General features: G+C 41.2%; 1 protein-coding gene across 1 annotated transcript; it reads left to right on the plus strand.

Moving 5' to 3' along the window:
- Positions 1 to 2043: 2043 nt before the first annotated feature.
- Positions 2044 to 24297, plus strand: LOC120038955 (PH-interacting protein-like; the record flags this gene model as incomplete). Its single annotated transcript, XM_038984496.1, has 11 exons — positions 2044 to 2199; positions 5940 to 6060; positions 7497 to 7622; positions 11695 to 11770; positions 11851 to 11910; positions 12061 to 12198; positions 12339 to 12491; positions 14054 to 14592; positions 18288 to 18499; positions 22742 to 22882; positions 23014 to 24297. Coding segments are annotated over 11 exons (2441 nt in total), but the record flags the coding sequence as incomplete, so codon positions are not given.
- Positions 24298 to 26643: the final 2346 nt, after the last annotated feature.

The raw sequence follows: 26643 nt of genomic DNA on the forward strand, positions 1-26643 counted from the left end.
CATCAGTAGTGTGTTGATGATGTGTGTGGTCCATCAGTAGTGTGTTGTTCTGATGATTGTGGTCCATCAGTAGTGTGTTGTTCTGATGATGTGTGGTCCATCAGTAGTCTGTTGTTCTGATGATGTGTGGTCCATCAGTAGTGTGTTGTTCTGGTGATGTGTGGTCCATCAGTAGTGTGTTGTTCTGATGATGTGTGGTCCATCTGTAGTGTGTTGTTCTGATGATGTGTGGTCCATCAGTAGTGTGTTGTTCTGATGATGTGTGGTCCATCAGTAGTGTGTTTCTGGTGATGTGGTCCATCAGTAGTGTGTTGTTCTGATGATGTGTGGTCCATCAGTAGTGTGTTCTGGTGATGTGTGGTCCATCAGTAGTGTGTTCTGGTGATGTGTGGTCCATCAGTAGTGTGTTCTGACGATGTGTGGTCCATCAGTAGTGTGTTGTTCTGACGATGTGGTCATCAGTAGTGTGTTGTTCTGATGATGTGTGGTCCATCAGTAGTGTGTTCTGATGATGTGTGGTCCATCAGTAGTGTGTTGTTCTGATGGTGTGTGGTCCATCAGTAGTGTGTTGTTCTGATGATGTGTGGTCCATCAGTAGTGTGTTGTTCTGATGATGTGTGGTCCATCAGTAGTGTGTTGTCCTGATGATGTGTGGTCCATCAGTAGTGTGTTGTTCTGATGATGTGTGGTCCATCAGTAGTGTGTTGTTCTGATGATGTGTGGTCCATCAGTAGTGTGTTGTTCTGATGATGTGGGGTCCATCAGTAGTGTGTTGTTCTGATGATGTGTGGTCCATCAGTAGTGTGTTGTTCTGATGATGTGTGGTCCATCAGTAGTCTATTGTTCTGATGATGTGTGGTCCATCAGTAGTGTGTTGTTCTGATGATGTGTGGTCCATCAGTAGTGTGTTGTTCTGATGATGTGTGGTCCATCAGTAGTATTGTTCTGATGATGTGTGGTCCATCAGTAGTCTATTGTTCTGATGATGTGTGGTCCATCAGTAGTGTGTTGTTCTGATGATGTGTGGTCCATCAGTAGTGTGTTGTTCTGATGATGTGTGGTCCATCAGTAGTGTGTTGTTTTGATGATGTGTGGTCCATCAGTAGTGTGTTGTTCTGATGATGTGTGGTCCATCAGTAGTGTGTTGTTCTGATGATGTGTGGTCCATCAGTAGTGTGTTGTTCTGATGATGTGTGGTCCATCAGTAGTGTGTTGTCCTGATGATGTGTGGTCCATCAGTAGTGTGTTCTGATGATGTGTGGTCCATCAGTAGTGTGTTGTTCTGATGATGTGTGGTCCATCAGTAGTGTGTTCTGGTGATGTGTGGTCCATCAGTAGTGTGTTCTGGTGATGTGTGGTCCATCAGTAGTGTGTTGTTCTGATGATGTGTGGTCCATCAGTAGTGTGTTGTTCTGATGATGTGTGGTCCATCAGTAGTGTGTTGTTCTGATGATGTGTGGTCCATCAGTAGTGTGTTGTTCTGATGATGTGTGGTCCATCAGTAGTGTGTTGTTCTGATGATGTGGGGTCCATCAGTAGTGTGTTGTTCTGATGATGTGGGGTCCATCAGTAGTGTGTTGTTCTGATGATGTGTGGTCCATCAGTAGTGTGTTGTTCTGATGATGTGTGGTCCATCAGTAGTGTGTTGTTCTGATGATGTGTGGTCCATCAGTAGTGTGTTGTTCTGATGATGTGTGGTCCATCAGTAGTGTGTTGTTCTGATGATGTGTGGTCCATCAGTAGTGTGTTGTTCTGATGATGTGTGGTCCATCAGTAGTGTGTTGTTCTGATGATGTGTGGTCCATCAGTAGTGTGTTCTGGTGATGTGTGGTCCATCAGTAGTGTGTTGTTCTGATGATGTGTGGTCCATCAGTAGTGTGTTGTTCTGATGATGTGTGGTCCATCAGTAGTGTGTTGTTCTGATGATGTGTGGTCCATCAGTAGTGTGTTGTTCTGATGGTGTGTGGTCCATCAGTAGTGTGTTGTTCTGATGATGTGTGGTCCATCAGTAGTGTGTTGTTCTGATGATGTGTGGTCCATCAGTAGTGTTTCCAGAGGAGCTGGGTCAGAGCGTTCCTCTCACGGAGGAGGAGCAGAGAGAGCTGCTGTATGTTCCCCTGGAAGGGGAGTGGGGCGCCGCCACGCGGAACCACGAGTGTCAACGCATCATCAACGCCATCGACCAGCTCACCACACTCGGTATGTATGGCCTCATCACTGTGAGACAGACACAGATGTAATCACCACGACACAGAGCTCACCACACTCGGTATGACCTCATCACTGTGAGACAGACACAGATGTAATCACCACGACACAGAGCTCACGCACTCTGACAACTATCACGTATATTGTTCAATCCAGCTCATCATTGGCTTCACTTCACATAATATAATCACATCACATAATCACATAATGTAATATAATCACATAACATAATATAATCACATAACATTATATTATATAATCACATAACATAATATAATCACTTCATATAATATCTTCATATAATATAATCACTTCACATAATATAATCACATCACTTAATATAATATAATCACTTCACATATTATAATCACTTCACAGAATATAATCACTTTACATAATATAATATCATAATTTCACATAATAGAATCACTTCACATACTAGAATTATTTCACATAATATATCATTTCACATAATATAATCACTTCATATGATATAATCACTTCATGCAATTTAACATAATTACATAATATAATCTCTATATATAATCACTTCACATAATATAATCACTTCATATAATATAATCACTTCACATAATATTATAATTTCACATAATAGAATCACTTCACATAATATAATATTATCACTTCACATAATATAATCACTTCACAGAATATAATCACATCACAGAATATAATCACTTTACATAATATAATCACTTCACATACTAGAATCACTTCACATACTAGAATCACTTCACATACTAGAATCACTTCACATAATATAATATCATAATTTCACATAATAGAATCACTTCACATAATATAATATCATAATTTCACATAATAGAATCACTTCACATAATAGAATCACTTCACATAATATATCATTTCACATAATGTAATCACTTCACATAATATAATATCATCATTTCACATAATAGAATCACTTCAAATAATATAATCACTTCACATAATAGAATCATTTCACATAATATATAATTTCACATAATGTAATCACTTCACATAATATAATATTATCACAGAATATAATCACTTTACATAATATAATATAATCACTTCATATAATAGAATCACTTCACATAATAGAATCACTTCACATAATAGAATCACTTTACATATTAGAATCACTTCACAGAATATAATCACTTCACAAAATATAATATAATCACCTCACATAATATAATATTATATCTTCATATAATATAATCACCTCACATAATATAATATAATATCTTCATATAATATAATCACCTCACATAATATAATATTATATCTTCATATAATAGAATCACCTCATATAATATAATCACTTCACATAATATAATCACCTCACATAATATAATATAATCACTTCACATACTAGAATAATTTCACATAATATATAATTTCACATAATGTAATCACTTCACATGATATATAATTTCACATACTATGATATAATCACTTCATGCAATATAACATAATTACATAATATAATCTCTATATATAATATAATCACTTCACAGAATATAATCACTTCACATTATATACTCATTTCACGTAATATATTATAATCACTTCACATAATATAATATTATAATTTCACATAATAGAATCACTTCACATATAATAATATAATCACTTCACATAATATAATCACTTCACAAAATATAATATAATCACTTCACATACTAGAATAATTTCACATAATATATAATTTCACATAATGTAATCACTTCACATGATATATAATTTCACATACTATGATATAATCACTTCATGCAATATAACATAATTACATAATATAATCTCTATATATAATATAATCACTTCACAGAATATAATCACTTCACATTATATACTCATTTCACGTAATATATTATAATCACTTCACATAATATAATATTATAATTTCACATAATAGAATCACTTCACAGAATATAATCACTTCACATTATATACTCATTTCACTTAATATATTATAATCACTTCACATAATATAATATTATAATTTCACATAATATAATCACTTCACATAATAGAATCACTTCATATAATGTAATCACTTCACAGAATATAATCACTTCACAGAATATAATCACTTCACAGAATATAATCATTTCACATAATATAATATTATCACTTCACATAATATAATATTATCACTTCACATATAATAATATAATCACTTCACATAATATAATCACTTCACAAAATATAATATAATCACTTCACATAATATAATCACCTCACATAATATAATATTATATCTTCATATAATAGAATCACCTCACATAATATTATCACTTCATATAATATATTCATTTCACATAGTATAATCACTTCACATAATATAATCACGTAATATAATATTATAACTTCACTTCACATATATAATCACTTCACATAATATAATCACTTCACATAATATGATATAATCACTTCATGCAATATAACATAATTACATAATATAATCTCTATATATAATCACTTCACAGAATATAATCACTTCACATTATATACTCATTTCACGTAATATATTATAATCACTTCACATAATATAATATTATAATTTCACATAATAGAATCACTTCACATAATATATAATTTCACATAATATGATATAATCACTTCATGCAAAATAACATAATTACATAATATAATCACTTCACAGAATATAATCATGTCACGTAAATAAATTATAATCACTTCACATAATATATAATTTCACATAATATAATCACTTCACATAATATAATATAATCACTTCTGTCACGTTCGTCGTAACATTTAAGTGAGGAGGACCAAGGCGCAGCGTGATAACAATACATTCTTCTTTTTTATTATGAAGACGAAGACGAAACTAACACTATACTTTACACACTAAACAAAAACAACAAACAGACGAACGTGAAGCTATACAAACAATAAGTGCAGACACTGGCAACTTACACATAGACAATCACCCACAAACTACCTAATGACTATGGCTGCCTAAATATGGTTCCCAATCAGAGACAACGATAGACAGCTGTCTCTAATTGAGAACCAATCTAGGCAACCACAGACATACATACACCTAGACTAGACACTGCCCCATAAACATACAAAAAAAACCTAGACAATACAAAACACATACATCCCCCATGTCACACCTTGACCTAACTAAAATAATAAAGAAAACAAAGATAACGAAGGCCAGGGCGTGACAACTTCACATAATATAATCACTTTACATAATATAATATAATCACTTCACATACTAGAATCACTTCACATAATATAATCACTTAATATAATATAATCACTTCACATAATATAATCATTTCAGATAATATAACCTCTGGAGGGTCCCTCTGGGGGGCGTCTGGAGGGTCCCTCTGGGGGGCGTCTGGAGGGTCCTTCTGGGGGGCGTCTGGAGGGTCCCTCGGGGGCGTCTGGAGGGTCCCTCTGGGGGGCGTCTGGAGGGTCCCTCTGGGGGGCGTCTGGAGGGTCCCTCTGGGGGGCGTCTGGAGGGTCCCTCTGGGGGGCGTCTGGAGGGTCCCTCTGGGGGGCGTCTGGAGGGTCCCTCTGGGGGGCGTCTGGAGGGTCCCTCTGGGGGGCGTCTGGAGGGTCCCTCTGGGGGGCGTCTGGAGGGTCCTTCTGGGGGGCGTCTGGAGGGTCCCTCTGGGGGGCGTGTGGAGACACAGCTAACACTCTAAGTCATCTCTCCCCTCTCTCCTCTCCTCTAGATGTAGCTGTACCGTTTGCCTTCCCAGTAGATCTCCAGGCGTATCCTTCCTACTGTACTGTAGTAGCCTACCTCACGGACCTCAGCACCATACGGTGCAGGCTGGAGAACCGCTTCTACAGGTACCGTGTGACAACAATGTTTGTGACGAATGTGTGAGTGTATGAGAACAGCATGTTAATCTCTCTCCACCCCTAGGCGTATGTCATCGTTGATGTGGGAGGTTAGGGTTAGGGTATGAGAACAGCATGTTAATCTCTCTCCACCCCTAGGCGTATGTCATCGTTGATGTGGGAGGTTAGGGTTAGGGTTAGGGTATGAGAACAGCATGTTAATCTCTCTCCACCCCTAGGCGTATGTCATCGTTGATGTGGGAGGTTAGGGTTAGTGTGTGAGAACAGCATGTTAATCTCTCTCCACCCCTAGGCGTATGTCATCGTTGATGTGGGAGGTTAGGGTTAGGGTTAGTGTGTGAGAACAGCATGTTAATCTCTCTCCACCCCTAGGCGTATGTCATCGTTGATGTGGGAGGTTAGGGTTAGGGTTAGTGTATGAGAACAGCATGTTAATCTCTCTCCACCCCTAGGCGTATGTCATCGTTGATGTGGGAGGTTAGGGTTAGTGTATGAGAACAGCATGTTAATCTCTCTCCACCCCTAGGTGTATGTCATCGTTGATGTGGGAGGTTAGGGTTAGGGTTAGGGTATGAGAACAGCATGTTAATCTCTCTCCACCCCTAGGCGTATGTCATCGTTGATGTGGGAGGTTAGGGTTAGGGTTAGGGTATGAGAACAGCATGTTAATCTCTCTCCACCCCTAGGCGTATGTCATCGTTGATGTGGGAGGTTAGGGTTAGGGTATGAGAACAGCATGTTAATCTCTCTCCACCCCTAGGCGTATGTCATCGTTGATGTGGGAGGTTAGGGTTAGTGTATGAGAACAGCATGTTAATCTCTCTCCACCCCTAGGCGTATGTCATCGTTGATGTGGGAGGTTAGGGTTAGGGTTAGTGTATGAGAACAGCATGTTAATCTCTCTCCACCCCTAGGTGTATGTCATCGTTGATGTGGGAGGTTAGGGTTAGGGTTAGTGTGTGTGTAACAGAGTATCTCTCCCTAGGTGTATGTCATCATTGATGTGGGAGGTTAGGGTTAGGGTATGAGAACAGCATGTTAATCTCTCTCCACCCCTAGGCGTATGTCATCGTTGATGTGGGAGGTTAGGGTTAGTGTATGAGAACAGCATGTTAATCTCTCTCCACCCCTAGGCGTATGTCATCGTTGATGTGGGAGGTTAGGGTTAGGGTTAGGGTATGAGAACAGCATGTTAATCTCTCTCCACCCCTAGGCGTATGTCATCGTTGATGTGGGAGGTTAGGGTTAGTGTATGAGAACAGCATGTTAATCTCTCTCCACCCCTAGGCGTATGTCATCGTTGATGTGGGAGGTTAGGGTTAGGGTATGAGAACAGCATGTTAATCTCTCTCCACCCCTAGGCGTATGTCATCGTTGATGTGGGAGGACAGTGTGTTTGTGTGTAACAGAGTATCTCTCCCTAGGCGTATGTCATCGTTGATGTGGGAGGTGCGTTATATTGAACACAACGCTCAGACCTTTAATGAAACTGGAGCCTTCATCGTTAAAACGGCCAAGTTCGTCTCTGACCTCATGCTCAGCTTCATCAAGTAAGACTCTACTGTTACTAGATATTATACACTTACATATTACTATAGTTATAACTGTTACTGTAATGATAGTGCATTGGTATATAACTATAGTTATACCTGTTACTGTAATGACAGTACACTGGTATATAACTATAGTTATACCTGTTACTGTAATGACAGTACACTGGTATATAACTATAGTTATACCTGTTACTGTAATGACAGTACACTGGCATATAACTGTTACTGTAATGATAGTACACTGATATATAACTGTTACTGTAATGACAGTACACTGGCATATAACTGTTACTGTAATGATAGTACACTGGCATATAACTGTTACTGTAATGATAGTACACTGGCATATAACTGTTACTGTAATGATAGTACACTGGCATATAACTGTTACTGTAATGATAGTACACTGGCATATAACTGTTACTGTAATGATAGTACACTGGCATATAACTGTTACTGTAATGATAGTACACTGGCATATAACTGTTACTGTAATGATAGTACACTGGCATATAACTGTTACTGTAATGATAGTACACTGGCATATAACTGTTACTGTAATGATAGTACACTGGCATATAACTGTTACTGTAATGATAGTACACTGGTATATAACTATAGTTATACCTGTTACTGTAATGACAGTACACTGACATAACTGTTACTGTAATGATAGTACTGGTATATAACTGTTACTGTAATTATAGTACACTGGCATATAACTGTTACTGTAATGATAGTACTGGTATGTAACTGTTACTGTAATGATAGTACACTGACATATAACTGTTACTGTAATGATAGTACACTGGTATATAACTATAGTTATACCTGTTACTGTAATGATAGTACACTGGCATATAACTGTTACTGTAATGATAGTACACTGGCATATAACTGTTACTGTAATGATAGTACACTGGCATATAACTGTTACTGTAATGATAGTACTGGTATATAACTGTTACTGTAATGATAGTACACTGTCATATAACTGTTACTGTAATGATAGTACTGGTATGTAACTGTTACTGTAATGATAGTACTGGTATGTAACTGTTACTGTAATGATAGTACACTGGCATATAACTGTTACTGTAATGATAGTACACTGGTATATAACTATAGTTATACCTGTTACTGTAATGACAGTACACTGGTATATAACTGTTACTGTAATGACAGTACACTGGTATATAACTGTTACTGTAATGATAGTACTGGTATGTAACTGTTACTGTAATGATAGTACACTGACATATAACTGTTACTGTAATGATAGTACACTGGTATATAACTATAGTTATACCTGTTACTGTAATGACAGTACACTGACATATAACTGTTACTGTAATGATAGTACTGGTATATAACTGTTACTGTAATGATAGTACACTGACATATAACTGTTACTGTAATGATAGTACACTGGTATATAACTATAGTTATACCTGTTACTGTAATGATAGTACACTGACATATAACTGTTACTGTAATGATAGTACACTGGCATATAACTGTTACTGTAATGATAGTACACTGGTATGTAACTATAGTTATACCTGTTACTGTAATGATAGTACACTGGCATATAACTGTTACTGTAATGATAGTACTGGTATATAACTGTTACTGTAATGACAGTACACTGGCATAACTGTTACTGTAATGATAGTACAATGGTATATAACTATAGTTATACCTGTTACTGTAATGATAGTACACTGATATATCACTCTTACTGTAATGATAGTACACTGACATATAACTGTTACTGTAATGATAGTACACTGACATATAACTGTTACTGTAATGATAGTACACTGGCATATAACTGTTACTGTAATGATAGTACACTGGCATATAACTGTTACTGTAATGATAGTACACTGGCATATAACTGTTACTGTAATGATAGTACACTGGCATATAACTGTTACTGTAATGATAGTACTGGTATATAACTGTTACTGTAATGATAGTACACTGGCATATAACTGTTACTGTAATGATAGTACTGGTATGTAACTGTTACTGTAATGATAGTACACTGGCATATAACTGTTACTGTAATGATAGTGCATTGGTATATAACTATAGTTATACCTGTTACTGTAATGACAGTACACTGGTATATTACTATAGTTATACCTGTTACTGTAATGATAGTACACTGGTATATAACTATAGTTATACCTGTTACTGTAATGACAGTACACTGACATATAACTGTTACTGTAATGATAGTACACTGGCATATAACTGTTACTGTAATGACAGTACACTGACATATACCTGTTACTGTAATGATAGTACACTGGCATATAACTGTTACTGTAATGATAGTACACTGGCATATAACTGTTACTGTAATGACAGTACACTGACATATACCTGTTACTGTAATGATAGTACTGGTATATAACTATAGTTATACCTGTTACTGTAATGATAGTACACTGACATATAACTGTTACTGTAATGATAGTACTGGTATATAACTGTTACTGTAATGATAGTACACTGGCATATAACTGTTACTGTAATGATAGTACTGGTATGTAACTGTTACTGTAATGATAGTACTGGTATGTAACTGTTACTGTAATGATAGTACTGGTATATAACTGTTACTGTAATGACAGTACACTGGCATATAACTGTTACTGTAATGATAGTACACTGGTATATAACTATAGTTATATCTGTTACTGTAATGATAGTACACTGATATATAACTGTTACTGTAATGGTAGTACACTGACATATAACTGTTACTGTAATGATAGTACTGGTATGTAACTGTTACTGTAATGATAGTACACTGGCATATAACTGTTACTGTAATGATAGTACTGGTATGTAACTGTTACTGTAATGATAGTACACTGGCATATAACTGTTACTGTAATGATAGTACACTGGCATATAACTGTTACTGTAATGATAGTACTGGTATGTAACTATAGTTATACCTGTTACTGTAATGATAGTACACTGGCATATAACTGTTACTGTAATGATAGTACTGGTATATAACTGTTACTGTAATGACAGTACACTGGCATATAACTGTTACTGTAATGATAGTACACTGGTATATAACTATAGTTATACCTGTTACTGTAATGATAGTACACTGATATATAACTCTTACTGTAATGATAGTACACTGACATATAACTGTTACTGTAATGATAGTACTGGTATGTAACTGTTACTGTAATGATAGTACACTGGCATATAACTGTTACTGTAATGATAGTACTGGTATGTAACTGTTACTGTAATGATAGTACACTGACATATAACTGTTACTGTAATGATAGTACACTGGTATATAACTATAGTTATACCTGTTACTGTAATGATAGTACACTGGTATATTACTATAGTTATACCTGTTACTGTAATGACAGTACACTGACATATAACTGTTACTGTAATGATAGTACACTGGTATATAACTGTTACTGTAATGATAGTACACTGACATATACCTGTTACTGTAATGACAGTACACTGGCATATAACTGTTACTGTAATGATAGTGCTGGTATATAACTATAGTTATACCTGTTACTGTAATGATAGTACACTGACATATAACTGTTACTGTAATGATAGTACTGGTATATAACTGTTACTGTAATGATAGTACACTGGCATATAACTGTTACTGTAATGATAGTACACTGGCATATAACTGTTACTGTAATGATAGTACTGGTATGTAACTGTTACTGTAATGATAGTACTGGCATATAACTGTTACTGTAATGATAGTACACTGGTATATAACTATAGTTATACCTGTTACTGTAATGATAGTACACTGGTATATTACTATAGTTATACCTGTTACTGTAATGATAGTACACTGGTATATAACTATAGTTATACCTGTTACTGTAATGACAGTACACTGGCATATAACTGTTACTGTAATGACAGTACACTGGCATATTACTATAGTTATACCTGTTACTGTAATGATAGTACACTGACATATAACTGTTACTGTAATGATAGTACACTGGCATATAACTGTAGTTTCTCTCTCTCTCAGGGACCAAACTCTGCCTGACATTATTCCTCTCTACAACTCCATGAAGAAGAATGCTTTCTCCGACACCGAGGATGAGGTGTGTGTTTGGCATTGTCACTACTCCATGTGTGTGAACTAAATATAATTTATCTATGCTCTGTTTCCATGGTGTTGTAGGATGATGAAGATGATGATGAAGATGCTGATGCTCCTGCAACATCCACACGGAACAAGAAGGTAACACACACACACACAGGCAGCCCAATTATTGGCAAAAGATCTGATCTGATTAGGGTGAAAAATATCAGAATTGTGATGCCTGTGTAAACGTACCATACCCACTCATTGTTGGTGTTGTGCTGACATGGCGGTGTGTTTGTGTGTTAGGGTGGTGGGGGTGTGAGACGAGGTCTTCCCCGGTCCTTTGATCCCTGGCGGCGGCGCTGCAGGAATCTACTAGACCTGCTGTTCCAGTGTGAAGACTCTGAACCCTTCAGACAGCCTGTCCACCTGGAGCAGTACCCTGTAAATACCTGTCTAACTATAACTGTCTGTCCACCTGGAGCAGTACCCTGTAAATACCTGTCCTTCTCTAACCAGTCTTTCTGACTGCCTGTCTCTTTCACACCTGTCTAACTATAACTGTCTGTCTGCCTGGCCAACAGGACTACCTGGACATTGTGGAAACGCCCATGGACTTCGGGACGGTACGGAGCATGCTCAGTGCGGGGGAGTACACCTCTCCTCTGGAGCTCTGCCAGGACGTACGTCTCATCTTCAGCAACTCTAAAGCTTACACACCCAGCAAGAAGTCCCGGGTGAGACACATAATGATTATAACACATTATTACACTGCTATTCATGTTTATAACCAGTTTACGCACTCCTATTCATGTTTATAACCAGTTTACGCACTCCTATTCATGTTTATAACCAGTTTACGCACTCCTATTCATGTTTATAACCAGTTTACGCACTCCTATTCATGTTTATAACCAGTTTACGCACTCCTATTCATGTTTATAACCAGTTTACGCACTCCTATTCATGTTTATAACCAGTTTACGCACTCCTATTCATGTTTATAACCAGTTTACGCACTCCTATTCATGTTTATAACCAGTTTACGCACTCCTATTCATGTTTATAACCAGTTTACGCACTCCTATTCATGTTTATAACCAGTTTACGCACTCCTATTCATGTTTATAACCAGTTTACGCACTCCTATTCATACCACGTTAATGCTTTCATTCGTGTTAATAACATGTTAATACACTCCTATTCCTGTTTCTGACATGTTAATGCACTCCTATTCCTGTTTATGACATGTTAATACACTCCTATTCCTGTTTATGACATGTTAATGCACTCCTATTCCTGTTTATGACATGTTAATACACTCCTATTCCTGTTTCTGACATGTTAATGCACTCCTATTCCTGTTTATGACATGTTAATGCACTCCTATTCCTGTTTATGACATGTTAATGCACTCCTATTCCTGTTTATGACATGTTAATGCACTCCTATTCCTGTTTATGACATGTTAATGCACTCCTATTCCTGTTTATAACATGTTAATGCACTCCTATTCCTGTTTATAACATGTTAATGCACTCCTATTCCTGTTTATAACATGTTAATGCACTCCTATTCCTGTTTATAACATGTTAATGCACTCCTATTCCTGTTCATGACATGTTAATGCACTCCTATTCCTGTTTATGACATGTTAATGCACTCCTATTCCTGTTTATGACATGTTAATGCACTCCTATTCCTGTTTATGACATGTTAATGCACTCCTATTCCTGTTTATAACATGTTAATGCACTCCTATTCCTGTTTATGACATGTTAATGCACTCCTATTCCTGTTTATGACATGTTAATGCACTCCTATTCCTGTTTATGACATGTTAATGCACTCCTATTCCTGTTTATGACATGTTAATGCACTCCTATTCCTGTTTATGACATGTTAATGCACTCCTATTCCTGTTTATGACATGTTAATGCACTCCTATTCCTGTTTATGACATGTTAATGCACTCCTATTCCTGTTTATGACATGTTAATGCACTCCTATTCCTGTTTATGACATGTTAATGCACTCCTATTCCTGTTTATGACATGTTAATGCACTCCTATTCCTGTTTATGACATGTTAATGCACTCCTATTCCTGTTTATGACATGTTAATGCACTCCTATTCCTGTTTATAACATGTTAATGCACTCCTATTCCTGTTTATAACATGTTAATGCACTCCTATTCCTGTTTATAACATGTTAATGCACTCCTATTCCTGTTTATAACATGTTAATGCACTCCTATTCCTGTTTATAACATGTTAATGCACTCCTATTCCTGTGTAGATCTATAGTATGAGTCTGCGTCTGTCTGCCTTGTTTGAGGAACACGTCAGCTCCATCCTGGCTGACTACAAGGCCGTCCACGGACAGACGGACAGGAAGACCCAGCACGGGCCGGACAGACAGACGAGACGTGGGGCGGAAAGACAGGCGAGACACAGTACGGACAGGCAGACAGACAGACAGACGAGACGTGGGGCGGAAAGACATGCGAGATACAGTACGGACAGGCAGACAGACAGACAGACACGACGTGGGGAGGAAAGACAGGCGAGACACAGTACGGACAGGCAGACAGACAGACAGACACGACGTGGGGCGGAAAGACAGGCGAGACACAGTACGGACAGGCAGACAGACAGACAGACACGACGTGGGGAGGAAAGACAGGCGAGACACAGTACGGACAGGCAGACAGACAGACAGACACGACGTGGGGCGGAAAGACAGGCGAGACACAGTACGGACAGGCAGACAAACAGACAGACACGACATGCGGTGAAGAGGAGGAGTGACTCTCCGTCCAGCAGCACAGCCTCAAGGTACCTGATTGGTTAACCTTTCACGAGTATCAATCCCGGATCCGGGAGCACCCCCCACCCCCCACACACTGATTAGCATAGCTAGCATAGCTTCAGAAGTAGATAGTAGCATCTAAATATCATTAAATCACAAGTCCAAGACACCAGATGAAAGATACAGATCTTGTGAATAAAGCCACCATTTCAGATTTTTAAAATGTTTTACAGGGAAGACAAAATATGTAAATCTATTAGCTAAACACGTTAGCAAAATACACCACTATTCTAACTCCATCAGTTTCTTACTCCTTCAGGTGCTATCACCAATTCGGCTCAACTAAGATATTGATAGCCAATAACCTATAAAAAAAACCATCAGATGACAGTCTGATAACATATTCATGGTATAGGATAGTTTTTGTTAGAAAAAAGTGCATATTTCAGGTAGAAATCACAGTTTACAATTGCACCGACCATCACAAATCGACTAGAATTACTAGATAGAGCAACGTGTATGACCAATTTACTCATCATAAAACATTTCATAAAAATAGACAAAGCATAGCAATGGAAAGACCCAGTTCTTGTGATTTCAGACCATATTTCAGATTTTCTAAGCGTTTTTCAGCGAAAACACAATAAATCGATAAGTTAGCATACTACATGTGCAAACGTTACCAGAGCATCGATTCCAGCCAAAGAGCGCTATAACGTAACCACCGCCAAAATATATTAATTTTTTCACTAACCTTCTCAGAATTCTTCCGATGACACTCCTGTAACATCATTTTACAACATACATATACAGTTTGTTCGAAAAGGTGCATATTTAGCCATACAAAACCGTGGTTACACAATAAAAATACTAGGAAATCAAGCCTCAATATGTCTGACGTCATCTATCAGAGTGATCTAGTTTAATTGAAAGCTAATCATATACTTGACTAAAAAATACAGGGTTGACAGGAATCGAAAGACAAATTAGTTCTTAATGCAACCGCTGACTTACATTTTTAAAATTATCCTTACTTTTCAATACAGGGTTCGCCAAGTGACGCGATAACAAACAAAATGGCGAAATATGCGTTTAAAATATTTCGACAGAACAACGATTTATCATATTAAATATTGCTTACTTTGAGCTGTTCTTCCATCAGATTCTTGGGCAATGTATTCTTTCTTGGGTTTAATCTTCTTTTGGTCGAAAGATGTCCTTTGTCCGTCTAAATGCCCGCTAACGTTCGACCGGGACCCCGAAATGTGCCCGGTGCTTCACATAGAAATGCATCAAAATCGCACTAAACGGATATAAATTGCTATAAAACGGTTTAAATTAACTACCTTATGATGTTTCTAAGTCCTATATCGAATTAAATTACAGACGGATACATTTTACGTTGATAACCGAGCCTTTGAAAATGGCATCCGGAGGTGTCTTCCTGCGTAAAGGCGAGCGTCGAAAGGGGGGCTACCCTCACTCCTTGGTCCTTTATAACCTCTGAGAGCTACGCAGAAGGCCCATTCCACTTCTCATTGGTTACTGACATCCAGGGGAAGGCGGGTGCAGTTCGTGTCGTTCCATAGGATAGACAGAGACTTTTAAAACTGATCTGAAATCAGAGCTTCGCTCTCAGACCTTTCACTGTCTGTCATGGATTTCGCTGTAGAAAGAGTTCTGGGTCACCCACAGACATCATTCCAACTTTGTATGAAACTTGAAAGTGTTTTCTATCCAATAGAATTAATAATATGCATATTGTACGAGCAAGAATTGAGTACTAGGCAGTTTAATTTGGAGACGACAAAATGCTAATTCGGAACAGCACCCCCTGTAGTCGCAAGAAGTTAACTTGAACTAGCATCAGAGGATTAGAGCCTTGTGATTGGTTAACCTGACCTAACATCCGTGTTAGAGCCTTGTGATTGGTTAACCTGACCTAACATCCGTGTTAGAGCCTTGTGATTGGTTAACCTGACCTAACATCCGTGTTAGAGCCTTGTGATTGGTTAACCTGACCTAACATCAGTGTTAGAGCCTTGTGATTGGTTAACCTGACCTAACATCAGTGTTAGAGCCTTGTGATTGGTTAACCTGACCTAACATCAGTGTTAGAGCCTTGTGATTGGTTAATATGGCTGCATCCCGCTACCGGGATCGATATGACAACAGCCAGTCGAAGTGCAGGGCGCCAAATTCAAACAACAGAAATCTCATAATTAAAATTCCTCAGACATTCATGTGTCTTATATCATTTTAAAGGTAATCTTGTTGTTAATCCCACCAAAGTGTCCGATTTCAAATAGGCTTTTCAGCGAAAGCACCACAAACGATTATGTTAGGTCACCACAAAACCACAATAAGCACAGCCATTTTTCCAGCGAAATATAGCAGTCACAAAAAGCAGAAATAGAGATAAAATTAATCACTAACCTTTGATTATCTTCATCAGATGACACTCATAGGACTTCATGTTACACACTACATGCATGTTTTGTTTGATAAAGTTCATATTTATAACAAAAAATCTGAGTTTACATTGGCGCGTTACATTCACTAGTTCCAAAAACATCAAGTGATAGTGCATAGCCACATCTATTCAACAGAAATACTCATCATAAATGTAGATGATAATACAAGTTATACACATGGAATTATAGATATACCTCTCCTTAAAGCAACCGCTGTGTCAGATTTCAAAAAAACTTTACGTAAAAAGCAAACCATGCAATAATCTGAGACGGAGCTCAGAACAATAGTCAAATTAGCCGCCATGTTGGAGTCAACAGAAACCAGAAAATACATGATAAATATTACCTTACCTTTGATGAACTTCATCAGAATGCAGTCTTAGGAATCCCAGGTCCACAATAAATGCTTGATTTGTTCGATAATGTCCGTTATTTATGTCCAATTAGCTACTTTGGTTAGCGCCTTTGGTAAACCAATTCTAAAGTCACAAAGCGCGTCCACTATAACGTGACGAAATGTCCAAAAGTTCCGTAACAGTCAGTAGAAACATGTCAAACGATGTACTGAATCAATCTTTAGAATGTTGTTAACATAAATCTTGAATAACGTTCCAACCGGAGAATTAGATTGACTTCAGATGAGCGGTGGAACGGAGGTCCTCCTCATGTGAAAGCGTGGTCAACTCGTGGCAGTGATTACTCATTCCTGTCTCCTTCGGCCCCCCTTCACAGCAGAGTCATCAGACAAAGTTCTATTGACTGTTGACATCATCAATATCTCGCTGTAATTTCAATGAGAGCTTGGTTGAAAATCTGCCACCTCAGAAAAAATTCAAACAGGAAGTGGAACTTCTCAGGTTTTTGCCTGCCATATGAGTTCTGTTATAGTCACAGACATAATTCAAACAGTTTTAGAAACTTCAGAGTGTTTTCTATCCAATACGAATAATAATATGCATATATTAGCAACTGGGACTGAGGAGCAGGCAGTTTACTCTGGGCACCTCTGGGCACCTTTCATCCAAGCTACTCAATACTGCCCCTGCAGCCATAAGAAGTTAACTTGACCTAACATCAGTGTTAGAGCCTTGTGATTGGTTAACCTGACCTAACATCAGAGTGTTAGAGCCTTGTGATTGGTTAATGCGACCTAGCATCAGTGTGTTTGAGCCTTGTGATTGGTTAATGCGACCTAGCATCAGTGTGTTAACCGTTTATCACAAGGCTCTATCTCCCCCCTCCTTTAGCCCAGAGAGGAAGAGGCGTGTCTCATTGAGGGGCATGTCTAGACCAGACTCCTCAGCCCCTCCCATGGCTCCAGCTGCAGCCCCCCTGCGCCCCCCCTCCCTGAGACAGAACCTCCCCTTCAGACAGCCCCTCCCCCTCGTCAATGGGAGGGTGGAGCCACAGACCCCTGGACGAACACGCTGCACCAGGACACACACACCCTCCACAGCAGGTGAGGAGTACACTGTCACATATACAAGACTGAAACTTTACTACTGAAGCAGCAGGTGAGGAGTACACTGTCACATATACAAGACTGAAACTTTACTACTGAAGCAGCAGGTGAGGAGTACACTGTCACATATACAAGACTGAAACTTTACTACTGAAGCAGCAGGTGAGGAGTACACTGTCACATATACAAGACTGAAACTTTACTACTGAAGCAGCAGGTGAGGAGTACACTGTCACATATACAAGACTGAAACTTTACTACTGAAGCAGCAGGTGAGGAGTACACTGTCACATATACAAGACTGAAACTTTACTACTGAAGCAGCAGGTGAGGAGTACACTGTCACATATTGAAATGACTGAAACTGTCATATTATGTGCAAATAGTTAAAGTACAAAAGGGAAAATAAATAAACATAAATATGGGTTGTTTTTACAATGGTGTTTGTTCTTCACTGGTTGCCCTTTTCTTGTGGCAACAGGTCACACATCTTGCTGCTGTGATGGAACACTGTGGTATTTCACCCAGTAGATATGGGAGTTTATCAAGATTGGGTTTGTTTTCGAATTCTTTGTGGGTCTGTGTAGTCTGAGGGAAATATGTGTCTCTTATATGGTCATACATTGGGCAGGAGGTTAGGAAGTGCAGCTCAGTTTCCACCTCATTTTGTGGGCAGTGTGCACATAGCCTGTCTTCTCTTGAGAGCCAGGTCTGCCTACGGCGGCCTTTCTCAATAGCAAGGCTAATGCTCACTGAGTCTGTACATAGTCAAAGCTTTCCTTAAGTTTGGGTCAGTCACAGTGGTCAGGTATTCTGCCACTGTGTACTCTCTGTTTAGGGCCAAATAGCATTCTAGTTTGCTCAGTTTTTGGTAAATTCTTTCCATCGTGTCAGTAATTATCTTTTTGTTTTCTCATGATTTGGTTGGGTCTAATTGTGTTGCTGTCCTGGGGCTCTGTGGGGTGTGTTTGTGTTTGTGAACAGAGCCCCAGGACCAGCTTGCTTAGGGGACTCTTCTCCAGGTTCATCTCTCTGTAGGTGATGGCTTTGTTATGGAAGGTTTGGGAATCACTTCCTTTTAGGTGGTTGTAGAATTGAACAGCTCTTTTCTGGATTTTGATAATTAGTGGGTATCGGCCTAATTCTGCTCTGCATGCATTATTTGGTATTTTTTGCAGAATTCTGCAAGCAGAGTCTCAATTTGGTGTTTGTCCCATTTAGTGAAGTCTTGGTTGGTGAGCGGACCCCAGACCTCACAACCATAAAGGGCAATGGGTTCTATAACTGATTCAAGTATTTTTAGCCAGATCCTAATTATCTCTCTCTCTCTCTTTCAAATTTGCTTTATTGGTATGACGTAACAATGTACATATTGCCAAAGCTTACTTTGGAGATTTACAATATGAACATAATTAATAATTATCAGTATTGTCAACGGGACAACAGTAACAACAATAACCAAGGGTCAAAATAACCAACACATTGAACAATAACAATAAACATACAGTAGAGGACATGTGCAGGTTGATTGGTCTGTCAGACACTGTTCCTCAACTTATGGCAGGCAGCAATGTAGTGCGCTGCCAACCCACAGCTCTCTGCGTTCTCCCCCAACAGGACGGCTAGCCTATCCTCATCAGAGATTTTAGGGAAATTAGGAAGTTGTTTCATATTTTTGACATTTTGTCAGGAAATGCAGCTCTGTCTCAGGTTCTGCTGTTGTGCAGTGGTTGCACAGCCTTTCCTCTACAGGGAGCCAGGTTTTCCTGTGTCTACTCTTCTCAATGGCAAGACTGTGCTCACTGAGCCTGTACTTTGTCAAGGTTTTTCTTAGGTTTTGATCAGTGACCATGGTCAAATAGTTAGCCACGGTGTACTGTCGATTTAGGGCCAGATAGCACTGCATTTTGCTTTGTGTTTGTGCTTGTGTTTCCCAATAAGCAATATAGTTTTGTTTTGACTGTGTTGTAATTTTGGTTTATTCTGATTGATTGGATGTTATGGTCCTGAGGCTTCAGTGTGTTAGTGAACTCAGCCCCAGGACCAGTTGGATGAGGGGATTCTTTTCTTTGCTCAGCTCTTGGCATTGCAGGGCCTGGTAATGATATGAGAGGGGGTCACTTTGTTTGTCACTGGTGTTTGTCCCATTGGGTGAAATCTTGTTTTGCAAGTAAACCCCACACCTCGCTGTCATAAAGTTCAATGACACATTCAGTTAGTTTTAGCCAAATGTTATTATGTATTTCAATTTGAATTCATTTTTTAATGGCGTAGAATGCCCTTTAATGCACTGTATCACAATTCCAGCGGGTCAGAGGTTTACATACACTAATTTGACTGTGCCTTTTTAAACAGCTTGGATAATTCCAGAAAATGATGTCATGGCTTTAGAAGCTTCTGATAGGCTAATTGACATCATTTGAGTCAATTGGTGGTGTACCTATGGATGTATTTCAAGGCCTACCTTCAAACTCAGTGCCTCTTTGCTTGACATCATGGGAAAATCTAAAGAAATCAGCCAAGACCTCAGAAAAAATGGTAGACCTTCACAAGTCTGGTTCATCCTTGGGAGCAATTTCCAAACGCCTGAAGGTACCATGCTCATCAAACAATAGTACGCAAGTATAAACCCCATGGGACCATGCAGCCGTCATACCGCTCAGGAAGGAGACACGTTCTGTCTCCTAGAGATCAACATACTTTTGTGCGAAAAGTGCAAATCAATCCCAGAACAACAGCAAAGGACCCTGAGAAGATGCTGGAGAAAACAGGTACAAAAGTATCTATATCCACAGTAAAACGAGTCCTATATCGACATAACCTGAAAGTCCGCTCAGCAAGGAAGAAGCCACTGCTCCAAAACTGATCATACTTTTTGGAGAAATGTCCTCTGGTCTGATGAAGCAAAAATAGAACTGTTTGGCCATAATGACCATCGTTATGTTTGGAGGAAAAAGGGGGAGGCTTGCAAGCCGAAGAACACCATCCCAACCGTGAAGCACGGGGGTGGCAGCATCATGTTGTGGGGGTGCTTTGCTGCAGGAGGGACTGGTGCACTTCACAAAATAGATGGCATCATGAGGCAGGAAAAATATGTGGACATATTGAAGCAACATCTCAAGACATCAGTCAGGAAGTTAAAGCTTGGTCGCAAAGGGGTCTTCCAAGTGGACAATGACCCCAAGCATACTTACAAAGTTGTGGAAAATGGCTTAAGGACAACAAAGTCAAGGTATTGGAGTGGCCATCACAAAGCCCTGACCTCAATCTTATAGAAAATTTGTGGGCAGAACTGAAAAGGCGTGTGCGAGCAAGGAGGCCTACAAACCTGACTCAGTTACACCAGCTCTGTCAGGAGGAATGGGCCAAAATTCACCCAACTTATTGTGGGAAGCTTGTGGAAGGCTACCTGAAATGTTTGACCCAAGTTAAGCAATTTAAAGACAATGCTACCAAATACTAATTGAGTGTATGTAAACTTCTGACCCACTGGGAATGTTATGAAAGAAATAAAAGCTGAAAGAAATCATTCTCTCTACTATTATTCGGACATTTCACATTCTTAAAATAAAGTGGTGATCCTAACTGACCTAAGACAGGGAATTTGTACTAGAATTAAATGTCAGGAATTGTGAAAAACTGATTTTAAATGTATTTGTCTAAGGTGTATGTAAACTTCCGACTACAACTGTATATTTTGTACCAGTTGAGAAATTTGGTCTAATTCCCTGAGATCTGGATCTTCTCTGGAAAATCATTATTTTAGTATTTTTGGGGTTTACTGCCAGGGCCTAGGTCTGGCAGGTCTAGCAGGTCCAGGCTCTGCTGTAGGCCATGTGCTGTGGGTGACAGCAGGCATAGGTCATCTGCGAAGAGTAGGCATTTAACCTCTGAATTGTGGAGACTAACACCAGGGGCTGAGGATTTTTCTAGAATAGTGGCCAATTCGTTGATGTAAATATTGAAGAGTGCAGGGCTCAGATTGCAACCCTGGCGAAGGCCCCGCCCCTGGTTAGAATTCTGTTATTTTCTTGTCAATGTTAATGCTGCAAGTATTGCCAAGTATACATGGATTTAATTATGTCATATGTTTTACCCCCTACACCACTTTCAATAACTTTGCAGAACTCTCTCTTTCCTCTCTCTCTCTCTTTCTCTCTCTGTATCTCTCTCTCTCTCTGTGTCTCTCACTCTGTGTGTGTCTCTCTCTCTCTCTCTCTCTCCCTCTGTCTCTCTCAGTAGAGTCTTCCTGGTCGTTGCGTGGTCATAACTCCAGTTCATCTCCCGGTGTTGCTGAGCGTTCTAGACTGTCCCTGAGCACCGACGGTAGCGGTGGGAGCATGCGGCGGAAACTAAGAACCCCCGTACGACACACACCCGGTACGATTCCGCTCTGATTGATTGATTTGTTGATTTGATTGATTTGCAATCATTTGGTCTTATATAGGACATGCACTACCACTGCTTCATCAACTCACGTTCTCTCTCCCTCTCTCCTTCTCTCCCCCCAGCCTCTCCTCGTAGCCTCTCCCCCCAGGCTACTGTCCACCTGAATGGTCACAGGAGTCAGGTGACAGCGGGCTTGCTCACAGGGCGTAGAGGGCAGAGACCTAGAGCGGTGACTCCTGACCCCAGCCCCGCCCCCAGGGGTCGCCCACCTGGCAAGAAGAGAGGCAGGAAGTCCAAACAGGAAGTAGAGGTCATGAGGAGGAGGGGCCTCTGGCAAAGCTCCACCCCCGAGGACGAGCTTGACCAATCCACGGGCGACGAGGGTGGGACTTCATCCTCCGCCCAGGAATCGACCGGGCTGTCAGACTTAGGGGCGGGACTTCCAGGAACGCTGCGCCGACGCGATAGGCCGAGACTCATTAGGACAGTAGAAGTCCCTCCCCCTTCTAGCCCTTCCCCACTGAGGAGGAGCAGTCGGCGCATCAATGACGAGACCACTCCCCCCGCCCAGGCTCTGCAACAATCGCGGCGCGTGAGGGACTCGCCAGTGGGTGACGAAAACGTCAATGTGAAGGAAGGGGAGGAGCTGGGACAGGAAGGGGATGGGTCGGCGGGTTCGATGCGTACGCGTAACCAGGGGCGACGGACGGCATGCTACACGGAGGAGGAGGAGGAGGGACAGCTCCTGTTTGAAGACTCCTCCCTCATCTTCGGCACTTCCTCCAAGGGGCGTGTCCGCAAGCTCACAGAGAAGGCCAAGGCCAACCTCATCGGCTGGTAACCACTGCAACCAACCACACCTGGTAAACACCAAACCACGCCTTTATTATAATGGGCCGGAAGCCAAGACAACAACGCAGTCATTACAATGGACTGGTAACCAAGACAACCAGACCCCTCACGCTTCCTGTGTTTCCTTGTTCCGACCGTGTTCTGACCGTAGCCCGACCGTATTCTGACCGTGTTCCGACCGTAGCCCGACCGTATTCTGACCGTAGCCCGACCGTATTCCCACCGTGTTCCGACCGTAGCCCGACCGTATTCCCACCGTGTTCCGACCGTAGCCCGACCGTATTCTGACCGTAGCCCGACTGTATTCCCACCGTGTTCCGACCGTAGCCCGACCGTGTACCGACCGTATTCTGACCGTAGCCCGACCGTATTCCGACCTCTGTTTATTCGCTTCTCCTGGTTTTGTAGAGTGTTTGCTGTGTTGATACAGTGTCTGCAGGAGTGTGTATCCTGGGGTGCTGTCCAGACAGAGCAGACTGAAGGCTGTGTGTGTGTGTGTGTGTGTGTGTGTGTGTGTGTGTGTGTGTGTGTGTGTGTGTGTGTGTGTGTGTGTGTGTGTGTGTGTGTGTGTGTGTGTGTGTGTGTGTGTGTGTGTGTGTGTGTGTGTGTGTGTACAACCAGTGGCATCATAGAGTTTGGTGTAGGTTGATATCAGTGTGTTCTTGATGAGACGTAAACACCAATATTATAGCCCCGATATTGTTGCTGTTAGCCTGGTCTCAGATCTGTTTGTGTTGTCAACTCCTTGGCATGACTATGAGATGCAACGAGTAGCATGATGGCTCAGATTGGTACCCAGGCTAGTCCAGGTTGGGCTGTCTAACCCCGTTGTTCAGCTGGGAGTTAGACACCTTGTATCATTTTAATGAATCCTTTTAAATGTATTTCAAATGTCTGTTTCTATGGTGATCGAAGCACATGCAGTCCTACCGTCTGGACCATGAATGCTCCTGCACTTTCACAGGCCTGACCCAAACCGGATAAAACCAGACACAGACTAGATGAAACGGGATCTAACCCGATTAAACTGGACTGAAACAGAAATGGACTGGAGAAGGATTCCTAACCCCAGATTATGTGTTTGTTCTGATTGTGCCTTGGATACTGTCTCCCTCTCCTGGATACTGTCTCCCTCTCCTGGATACTGTCTCCCTCTCCTGGATACTGTCTCCCTCTCCTGGATACTGTCTCCCTCTCCTGGATACTGTCTCCCTCTCCTGGATACTGTCTCCCTCTCCTGGATACTGTCTCCCTCTCCTGGATACTGTCCCCCTCTCCTGGATACTGTCCCCCTCTCCTGGATACTGTCCCCCTCTCCTGGATACTGTCTCCCTCTCCTGGATACTGTCCCCCTCTCCTGGATACTGTCTCCCTCTCCTGGATACTGTCCCCCTCTCCTGGATACTGTCTCCCTCTCCTGGATACTGTCCCCCTCTCCTGGATACTGTCTCCCTCTCCTGGATACTGTCCCCCCTCTCCTGGATACTGTCCCCCTCTCCTGGATACTGTCCCATACTGTCCCCCTCTCCTGGATACTGTCCCCCTCTCCTGGATACTGTCTCCCTCTCCTGGATACTGTCTCCCTCTCCTGGATACTGTCTCCCTCTCCTGGATACTGTCTCCCTCTCCTGGATACTGTCTCCCTCTCCTGGATACTGTCTCCCTCTCCTGGATACTGTCTCCCTCTCCTGGATACTGTCCCCCTCTCCTGGATACTGTCCCCCTCTCCTGGATACTGTCCCCCTCTCCTGGATACTGTCTCCCTCTCCTGGATACTGTCCCCCTCTCCTGGATACTGTCTCCCTCTCCTGGATACTGTCCCCCTCTCCTGGATACTGTCTCCCTCTCCTGGATACTGTCCCCCTCTCCTGGATACTGTCTCCCTCTCCTGGATACTGTCCCCCCTCTCCTGGATACTGTCCCCCTCTCCTGGATACTGTCCCATACTGTCCCCCTCTCCTGGATACTGTCCCCCTCTCCTGGATACTGTCTCCCTCTCCTGGATACTGTCTCCCTCTCCTGGATACTGTCTCCCTCTCCTGGATACTGTCTCCCTCTCCTGGATACTGTCTCCCTCTCCTGGATACTGTCCCCCTCTCCTGGATACTGTGCCCCTCTCCTGGATACTGTCCCCCTCTCCTGGATACTGTCTCCCTCTCCTGGATACTGTCTCCCTCTCCTGGATACTGTCTCCCTCTCCTGGATACTGTCTCCCTCTCCTGGATACTGTCTCCCTCTCCTGGATACTGTCTCCCTCTCCTGGATACTGTCTCCCTCTCCTGGATACTGTCTCCCTCTCCTGGATACTGTCTCCCTCTCCTGGATACTGTCTCCCTCTCCTGGATACTGTCTCCCTTCTCCTGGATACTGTCTCCCTCTCCTGGATACTGTCTCCCCCTCCTGGATACTGTCTCCCCCTCCTGGATACTGTCCCCCTCTCCTGGATACTGTCTCCCTCTCCTGGATACTGTCTCCCTCTCCTGGATACTGTCTCCCTCTCCTGGATACTGTCCCCCTCTCCTGGATACTGTCCCCCTCTCCTGGATACTGTCCCCCTCTCCTGGATACTGTCCCCCTCTCCTGGATACTGTCTCCCTCTCCTGGATACTGTCTCCCTCTCCTGGATACTGTCTCCCTCTCCTGGATACTGTCTCCCTCTCCTGGATACTGTCTCCCTCTCCTGGATACTGTCCCCCTCTCCTGGATACTGTCCCCCTCTCCTGGATACTGTCTCCCCCTCTTGGATATTGTCTCCCCCATTGGATACTGTCTCCTCCTCCTGGATACTGTCCCCCTCTCCTGGAAACTGTCCACCTCTCTTTCTGTCTCTCTCTCTCTCTGTCGGTCTGTCTGTCTCTCTCTTTGTCTGTCTCTATGTCTCTCTCTCTCTGTCGGTCTGT

Source organism: Salvelinus namaycush, unplaced genomic scaffold (assembly GCF_016432855.1).
Source record: "Salvelinus namaycush isolate Seneca unplaced genomic scaffold, SaNama_1.0 Scaffold2448, whole genome shotgun sequence".
Taxonomy (NCBI): Eukaryota; Metazoa; Chordata; class Actinopteri; order Salmoniformes; family Salmonidae; genus Salvelinus; species Salvelinus namaycush.